The sequence below is a fragment of the Porites lutea genome, chromosome 5 (assembly GCF_958299795.1).
Source record: "Porites lutea chromosome 5, jaPorLute2.1, whole genome shotgun sequence".
Lineage (NCBI taxonomy): Eukaryota > Metazoa > Cnidaria > Anthozoa > Scleractinia > Poritidae > Porites > Porites lutea.
Genome location: NC_133205.1, coordinates 37185910 through 37195512, shown reverse-complemented (window position 1 = coordinate 37195512; position 9603 = coordinate 37185910). Strand labels below are relative to the sequence as shown.

The 9603-nt window shown below is 38.4% G+C and overlaps 1 protein-coding gene across 1 annotated transcript in view; it reads left to right on the top strand.

Moving 5' to 3' along the window:
- The window catches only part of LOC140937069 (monocarboxylate transporter 2-like), a 13871-nt gene extending 4775 nt beyond the window's left edge, over positions 1 to 9096 (top strand). Inside the window, exons 3-5 of the mRNA XM_073386600.1 lie at positions 4998 to 5584; positions 6428 to 6791; positions 7879 to 9096. Of these exons, the coding sequence (XP_073242701.1) occupies positions 4998 to 5584; positions 6428 to 6791; positions 7879 to 8072 (1145 nt within the window). The 3' untranslated portion in view covers positions 8073 to 9096. The remainder of the gene's footprint in view (positions 1 to 4997; positions 5585 to 6427; positions 6792 to 7878) is intronic.
- Positions 9097 to 9603: the final 507 nt, after the last annotated feature.

Genomic DNA, 9603 nt, shown 5'->3' with positions numbered 1-9603 from the left:
AGTAGAGCTTTGTTGTTTTCTGTTGACTCGCCAAGTTTATAGCCAGAAGGGTTCGTTGTGTCGTTCTTCGCATGAAGTGCTGACAAAAATAGCGGCTCGGTTGCTCGAGGTAAGACGTCGTCTTCCTGTATCATTCTTTTTCCTGTTTACTTGAAACGTAGAATTTCTGCAAATATTTCCTTTTAAATTTGTTTGTCATAACCAAAATTTTCTTGTTAGAAAACGCTGAGTTCACGAAACGGCTTCTTCTACGCGCATACGCGGGCGGTGATTTGATAAATGCAAATTTTGCATTTAACTATCTCTACAGACACGAACAAAAATTCGCAAATAAACGACTCTATATATATACAGAGTGAAACTTCGCAATTAATTAATTGCTAGTTTTTTAATCACTCATATATACGAAGCAAACTTTTGCAATTAGTTAATCGCGAGGTTTTACTATAAATACATATTAATTACACTGATACAAATCTCGCACTTAACTATTTTCTTAACTGCGAAATTTCTGTCTGATTATAGTAAAAGACTCAAATCTCGCACTTAACTATTTTTCCTTGAATGCGAAATTTCTGGCTGTTCATCAGTAAAAGAATCAAATCTCGCATTTTTCCTAAACTGCGAAATTTCTCTGTTAACATGAAAGAACACAAATCTCGCACTAAACAATTTTTCCTTAACTGCGAAATTTCTGTCTGTTAATAGTAAGAAACACAAATCTCGCACTTAACTATTTTTCGTTAACTGCGAAATTTCTGTCTGTTTATGGTAAAAGACTCAAATCTGGCAGTTAACATTTTTCCTTAACTGCGAAATTTCTCTGTTAACATGAAAGAACACAAATCTCGCACTTAACTATTTTTCGTTAACTGCGAAATTTCTGTCTGTTTAAAGTGAAGAGACTCAAATCTCGCAGTTAACCATTTTTCGTTAACTGCGAAATTTCTGTCTGTTTATAGTAAAAAACTCAAATCTCGCAGTTAACATTTTTCCTTAACTGCGAAATTCCTCTGTTAGCATGAAAGAACACAAATCTCGCACTTAACTATTTTTCGTTAACTGCGAAATTTCTCTCTGTTTACATGAAAGAACACAAATCTCGCACTAAACAATTTTTCTTTAACTGCGAAATTTCTCTGTGAACATGAAAGAACACAAATCTCGCACTTAACTATTTTTCGTTAAATGCGAAATTTCTCTCTGTTCATAGTAAAAAACACTAATCTCGCACTTAACTATTTTTCGTTAACTGCGAAATTTCTCTCTGCTTACATGAAAGAACACAAATCTCGCACTAAACAATTTTTCCTTAACTGCGAAATTTCTGTCTGTTTATAGTAAAAGACTCAAATCTCGCACTTAAACAGTTTTTCCTTAACAAGTTTATTTGAAATTTTATACTACTACATGAGAAATTTCTGCAATTTGATTGGCTTAGAGCAAATACCAACATGTGAAAATTACAAACCTTTTGTGGGTAGTAGTATAAACAAATAATAGCATGATTTGTACGTGATTTTTGGCATATATACCACTCGTGATATTTCAAAATTGTCTCAAATTTCACTCGCCTAATGGCTCGTGAAATTTCGTGTAACAATTTTGAAATATCACTCATGGTATTTATGCCAAATATCACTACAAATCATGCTACTACCTATACAAATATAGCTTACAAAGCTTGTGCCCGCAATTTTAATAGCGAAGGCTATTCGAGGCAGGTACAAGAGAAAAAAGAAAATTCTATAAATATATTAAACGAACAATCCTAGAAGCAATCTAGTTTAGCCAGAGTGAGACAGGAAGGCAGACTGTACTTCATACACAAATTAGATATTTCCCGACACAGACCAATTTGTGGTCTTTTTCCAGCTGAATGTCAGCTGGAATGTCAGTCTTTCAGGCTCTGTTATTTGCGAAACATTTTCCCCGTTTTTGCTGTTGGATGAGTGGCAACAAGCTCAACTCCAAAAATGCTAGAAAGCTTCAGTATCATGGTAATCGATTTATGGGTACTTAGTTCTTAGGAAAAGAGACGAAAAATACAACTGAACACGTCTTCATGAAGAAAATCTTTCTTCGGGCGTGCGCAAATAAAGATTTTGTTCTTAACAGCTCAATAGGACTTATATAAGGCAAGCACGCGCGCTAAGCAATTTATGAACCTCGAGTTTTTCCTCTCTTTGCTTTCCAAATCAAGTTAGTTTAATGGTTAAACTTACGTACGTATAAGTAGACTTCAAACAGGGAATCTGATAGTAAATCAGTAGTAAATTAAATATCTACAAGAGCCATAATGGGACCCATTATGACACACTACCGATCTCTTTGAGAATCTAATGAAAAAATGAAGCGACCCCGCCAATGTTGCTGTTGATAATTGCCAGACAATGGCTGGTGAACATTGCTTGTCCCCAGTTCAAGAATTCATTTGTTTCAACTTACAAAGGATTTTTTTTGTGATAAAGAAGTCAGAAAAGCCCAGCCATTTTCAGGAATGCTTTGGCTCACCTGGAATTTCGGACATCTCCCTCTCAAGTTTGTCTTTTGTCAGTGTAAAGGGTCTCCAACACTTTTTAGTTACGTGAAGCATGATTAGGCGATTTATTTCTGGTGAATCACGATTTTTTAAATTTTTTATTAGTGATTAAAATCACGGTTTTTGAAATTTTTTCATTAAAATCGTTTCCCACTAGGCTCGAAAGACCAGACTCGAGAAGAAGGAGGAAATTGAACCGACATGTCCACGTGAACAAATTTTTTATTTCAACGTGACCTAGGTGAATGAAGGGTGACATCAACAGATTCGAAACGTGATTCGTGGACTATTTTGCGTGATGAATTTTCAGCAATTGTATTGCTTTAAAAATGTACGCAATGTTTTCGAATGACTGTGGTTTGGTTTTGACAGGACATGAAGTTTACACGGATAGATTCACCCAAGACGGAAATCGCTGGTCTTTATATCGATCTTTGTCAGCTATAGTAACCCAGAAAATGGTTACCTGCGAGATTTCTGTTCCTTCATATAAACAGAGACATTTCGCAGTTACTAAAAATGGTTACCTGCGAGATTTCTGTTCCTTCATATCAACAGAGACATTTAGCAGTTAATGAAAAATGGTTAACTACGAGAATTGTGTTTCTTCACGTAAACAGAGAGATATTTCGAAGTTAACAAAAATGGTTAAGTGCGAGATTTGCATTCCTTATTATAAATCGAGAGAAATTTCGCAGTTAACGAAAAGTGGTTAACTGCGAGATTTGTGTTTCTTCATATTGACAGAGAGAAATTTTGCAGTTAACGGAAAATGTCGAGAAAATGGTCAAGTGCGAGATTTGCATTCCTTTATATAAACCGAGAATCAATTCGCAGATACCTGAAAAATGGTTAACTGCGAGATTTGTGTTTCTTACTATAGACAGAGAGAAATTTCGCAGTTATATCGATAAATAGTTAACTGCGAGATTTGTGTTTCTTAATATTAAAAGAGCGAAATTTTGCAGTTAACGGAAATGATTAACTTCCAGAGATTTATTAATGAGTTTGAGAAAAATGGTTAACTGCGAGATTTGTATCAGTATATATATATGCATAGTATTTTTTTACTAATTTTACTTTTCACTGAGATAATTTATTGCGAAAGTTTGTCGTCTATCTGTAGACATACTTAAATGCGAAATTTGCATTTATATCTACTCCCTTCAAGTCTTTTCTTGCCTTAAAAAACGTCAGCCCTAGGATTTTGTCGACCTTTAAAAGATCGTTCTCTAAAAAAATGGGAAAAACACCGAGCTCACGCATTATCCACTCGCTAGGAGGTGAATATTGTTGAATAGTCCGAGATAGCGAACCAATCAGATTGCTTAAATCACCAAGATCACTGAGTGTGTATATACTAGAGATCGTTAGTGGCTATTTTTTTGTCCCTCAAGTGTCAGTAAGACTAAGATGTCCAAACAGTTGGAGATTTCAGAGCAAAGATAGCGCAATCTCCTTATATTTTAAAGACTTTGAAGTTTGGAACAATCGGGGATCAGCGCTCAGTGGTCGATGCAGAACGACAGACTGGTAGTGGAGGTGGGAAAAAAGGATTGTGGTTGAGCAGTAGGAGATAAAAAAAAAAGAGAGAGAGATGTTGCGGTGGTGAATGACAAACAGTAGAAGTATAATGGTTGAGAAGGAGGTAAATTAATAGAAATTGGTGGCGATGAAATGACAGGCAGAAAAGAACGTTTCCAGCTAAGGTCAGATCTCACAGTTAATATGCGCGCTGTCATCGGTCAAATTCAGAAGTTTGGTTTGGTCGATAATTTGTGATGCTCAATACTCATCAATAATTCATAAAGAAAATACAAAGGAAATTAATTTTTAATGAGTGTTTGGAAATCAGATGAAAAACTGTTCATTTTTGCATCCTTGATTTCTCCTGGTAAAATCCTTTTGTTTGAGAAGTACTATCAAGCGTTCGACAAAGTGTTTCATCTGGTGAAGAAACACGCGAAGTTCGTCAAAAATACTCCGCTGCGCGTCGTATTTTCGACTCTCTTCTCAGTGTTTCATCTGGTGATGAAATACTGCGTCTCATGTTTGATATATTACAGATAAAAAAATTTCTATAACTGTTTCTTTCATGTTTTGACAGTGAGTTTGTTAGAGGTATATTTGACGAATGAAAACCACAACTATTCAAAAAGGCAATCAAAAAGAATTTGACGCTTGTTTATTCTCAATGAAAATCTTTTCTCCTTTACTTAATTATATCCCGTCAATATAGTAGAACCTTCCGATTACTCGGTCCGTGATGTAAGTTACAAAAAACCTGGTTTTCCCGGAAGGACTGACAGGCTGCACGTTTCCCTTGGGCCAATAATTCCGAGCAGAAAAAAATCGAAACCAAAACAGGAAGGAAGCACACACTACCAAACGGTCCATATCTTCCAGTATCTACCCCAAACTTGGTTAATAAGAGGGATGTCTTTTTCTTTTGCAGCATGGGTCGGCTCAATTGCGATGTCAGGTTGCGGTCTTTTCGGTCCTTTATCCGGGAGATTGACAAATCACTTTGGTGCCCGTATTGTTGTCGCCAGTGGCTTGCTCTTGAGCGCAAGTGGACTTCTATTGACATCTTTAGTTCCTAGTTTATTTCTAATGTCCCTTACGTATGGTGGAATTTTCGGGTTTGGTTTAAGCTTAGTTTTCATTGCCGTTTTCGAGATAGTTCCCCGATATTTTGTGAAATATCGCTCTGTGGCAACCGGAATTATTACTATGAGCACTGGAGGTGCTTTGGTGGTGATGACTCCGGTGTGCGAGGCTTTGTTAAGGGCATTTGGTTGGAGAGGGACGTTTGGCGGACTGGGTTGCTTAGTTTTTATTGTTTTCTTTACAAGTTGGCTCATTGATCCTAACGTGGCGAGTGATGAAGCTTATACGGTAGTTGAGCACGGTAAAGAATCCAATGACAAACACAAGAAAAAAATACTGGATTTGTCAATGTGGAAAAATAAAAGTTTTGCAGTCCTCACACTTTCGCATTGTGTTATCTATATTGGACATTACGTGGTACCACTTCATTTGGTAAGCATACTTTGACTTTAACTTTTGATGCTTTTTATTATAACATAATGCCTTTGCTGGCCAGCAGCAATTTCTTTCTTCTCGCCGGAAAAGTACTCCCTAATTGTGCCAAGCTTTCGGTCGCGAAAAATAAAACATGAAGAAAAGCGAAAATAACAAACGCCCAAATTGGCCACCTTAGAAACGATTAGGGTAAAACACCGGCCGGTAGTTCACAAGAGTGGTCACCTTTGCTAAGAGAGCATTTCTTTACAGAGTTTAAGTCACAGCAAAAGGGGATAAAGGTCCTCTCTTGGTCACAGTTCATACAGGGTTTCATAAAGTTTGTCGCTTTTAAGAGTGATCGCTTCGTGTACACTAATCTAAGGCCGCTTATGTTTATGCTTAACTATTAAAGATTTAGACATTTGGTTTAACACGATAGAGATGGAGGAAGTGTTGTGTTTTCTTCGCTTGGCTCGGCCACTTAGCTGGGCTAGTGTCTGTCTAAGTGACTGTGCTCTTTTTATCCTTAAGTACTAAATATTAAATTACTATGCTTTTTCTATACGTATTTGTCTATCAAGGGCGCAAATAAAGATTGTTTTCGTTGTTCGTTGTTGAGTGGACCCATGAACTAACTTGGACCCGACTTCGTTTCAATCGTCGAGCTTTTTATGTCTTAAATCTAATGCATAAGTAATTATCAATACTTTAATTCATTTTGACCGGTAAACATGTTGTATCATTTGGGTCAACCCAAATAAGTATAAAAGTTCGTTCATGTTTGGTTCATGGGCCTAAGAGAACCCTCATGCATCTACTCTAATCTGTACTCTAATATTTCCCTTATATTTCTCCAAGGCAAAATATTGTGAAGATCTTGGTATTGAAGAGGACCATGTAGTTTGGCTTTACATGTGCATTGGACTGGTATCACTTCTAGCCAGGTTATTGGGCTCTAAACTTTGTGAAGTCATCAGTCCACAGAGAGTATTTTTCATGTTTGCAATTCTCAGTGCATTATCTACTCTGGTGTTACCTTTGGCAACTACTTTGATCCGATTTATCTGTTACGCCTCAGTTTACGGCCTTGCTGATGGAATGATGGCAATCGGAGGGATTCTGTCATGCTTGCAAGCACTTACACCTAAGCAAAAAGCCCAAGGCTTTGGTTTTTATCAATTCTTCATCTGCTCTGCATATCTATGTGGACCACCAATTGGAGGTAAACTACCGTGAGAGCTAAATTATTTTCAATAGATTAGAATACCAACCTGTATTGGCGTAAGACGACGTTCCATGTGACAAGGCGTTCCTTTGGGAGTAGCCTGTGTGGCAGGCGCCCCAATACCCCGCCCCCCTTTTCCGTTTCTCCCCATCCCCTACTGGTACACAGGTTATTTGGGAGTACCAAACAGTGAAGGAAGTGGGGAGAATTAAAAGAACGCCTGATGACACATTTCCTTTACGGGTCATTTACCAACCCGTGGTAGCTCGTATATGAAAGAGCCACTCAGATTTCCGGGGCCTCAGGTTGGTAGTTGATCAGAAATTGACTGTCCCAGTCCTTTTCTTAGAAAGGCATGGGGGCGGCAAAGTGGTTCTTTTTCCAAGCGCAAGAAACTGCCCCAGAATGGCAAGTTAAGATGTTGTAAGCCAGATCATCGCACACCAAGCACTGCTATTTTTTGCGAAGTAAACGTAACTCTCGGTGAAGCTCACCTATAGAACATTAGCCGCCAAGAAACAAAGAATTGTAAGGAAAACGTAAAGCGGTGGAACTGAAGGACCCTGTTTTTTGTTTCAATGGGAAGTGATCTTTGATTTTGACGAACAGGTGTTCCATCAGTTCGCCAAAAGAACGTCTGATCATGGGTAGGTTCGAGACGACGCAAATCATAGGCCTAAATTCTCGTTTCCGCCATCCATTGCGCCTAAATTGACGAATGGATAAAAGTTTCTGGAAATCCGAGTACCAGGCTGTCAGTAACAGTTCCTTGTACCAAAAAGAAACGTCTGAGCTGACCTCCAGAGGTTCTTGGATTCCATACGCACAGTCAAGTTTGATTTTGGTGCAAACTTTGACGGATGGATCTCGTTCTCGATGACCTGCCATCTTTACACCGGGCTTGACGCGTAGGTTGGGACTGATAGGATAAAGGAGATGTCATTTAGTGTTTCGATGGGCAAAAAGTTGACGAATTTGATATTTTATGTAAAACCTTATCTGCCTCCTTAATATCTAAAATTTGCTGTCATTTTGAGACTGTTTAAGATTACTATTGATGCTTCTCATATTTTCTGATTTTCAGGTTTGATCGCAGAAAAGACAAACTCTTATCACCCGGCTTTTATGTTTGCTAGTGGACTTGAGTTTTTGGGGCTTTTGATTTTTGGAATTTGTTTATGTCTCAAGAAGAAGTTCTCACGTAAGGCGATCGAAATCGACTCCGAGTCGTCCTTTTTAGCAAATCTGCTCGTGGTAGAAAAAGAAACTGTTTTGTAGAATTTTTAGCTTAGTCGTTAATTTTTCATTTCGTATTAGCTGCGCACGAATTGCGCTTCGGCGCTCACTCACCCAGTCGACTTGAGGCAAGTCTAGTAACTAATACTTACTGAAACCATTATTTCAAGACCACACGAAAGGTGCATGCTTAACCCTTTAAGCCCCTGTATCCACATACAAATTCTCCCCACTGATCTCCATACATTTCCTTGAAGAATTAGTTGAGAGAATTTGATAATGCGATCGTCTTATAAACTCTCATAACCTTTTATCTTGATGATGAATTGATATAGCTGGAGAAAATTGATGTTGGTCAACTCTTGGGATTTAGAGAGTTAATATGATGCACTTTTAGCACAATTGCATCATTGGCCCTATTACTACTGCCATTACGCTTCGTCCTTCTAATCAGATGATAACGTTCAAACAAAGAACGATATTGCCTTTATGGCTGCGAGCATGCCAGTAGCACACCAGTTAAACCCATATAAGTGATGTTGTAATTTATTTCGCCAAGCACAAAAAAGCGGAGTTCTCGTTTAATATGCTCAATCCAATCGAGGCGTGATGGCTAAGTGGTTAACACCTACAACTTCGGATCTGTAGGTCCAGCATTATGCCTTGCCATCACATTGTTTCCTAAGACAAGAAAAATTGATCCACTATATCAACTGTATAAAGGGTTACTGGCAACATATCGCTGGCAAATGCTGGGGGTAAACCTACAATGGACTATCATCCCAACAAGGGTTAGTAGCATGATTCAGTTCTCTACAGAAACCAGGTTAGGCCTTACTACAAAGCCGTTAAATTTTTTCCGTTCCTCGATATTCAATCAGGAAAAAACAGTTAAATCTAATAACAGGTCTGCAATGCACACGCTCAGCTACAGTTGCGTCAAACTCTCTTGGAAGAGCAAGTATAAAATGACCCCTATGGGGTAGTTCCTTTTATAGAACACTAATAATTTTATTTCTTAAAAGAAAGTCTTTGTGTTGTATCATTAAAATAAATCCAGGGGTGATGCAGTTTCGTAAAGATGCTAGCCTGCACCAGAGGCTTAGATAGTGAAGAATGGCGCGGAATAATCTGGTGGGTAACAAAAAAAAAAAAAATGCGGAAGAGGGAGGAGTGAAAGGGGAGACCTGGAGCAGGCTGTCATCAGATCGTTATTGAAAAAGCCCACGTTTGCTTGTTATTGCCTCGCCGTTGGTCGACCTTCATCGGTTACCTCTAGTTTTCGGGTCAGGTTTTTCAAAGAGGATAGCGTGGACATCGCTTTAAAAAACATGTACGAACGCGCGGAACATCGCCTCTTCCACCGCGCCTTTTGCTTCCTTGAGGGTGATAGTGTATTCTTTTTCCACGCGCCCACGCGTTTGTAGCTCGTTCTGCTATCCCGGGGAAAAAGGAGACCTGAAATCAAACCCGTGGCGTATTTCTTACAGAAAACGTTTTGGTGTTGAAAGAAAAACATCGAATTAAAAAACCCTTTAGGGCAAGGAGCCCGGAACTTATGACCTCTCTTTGG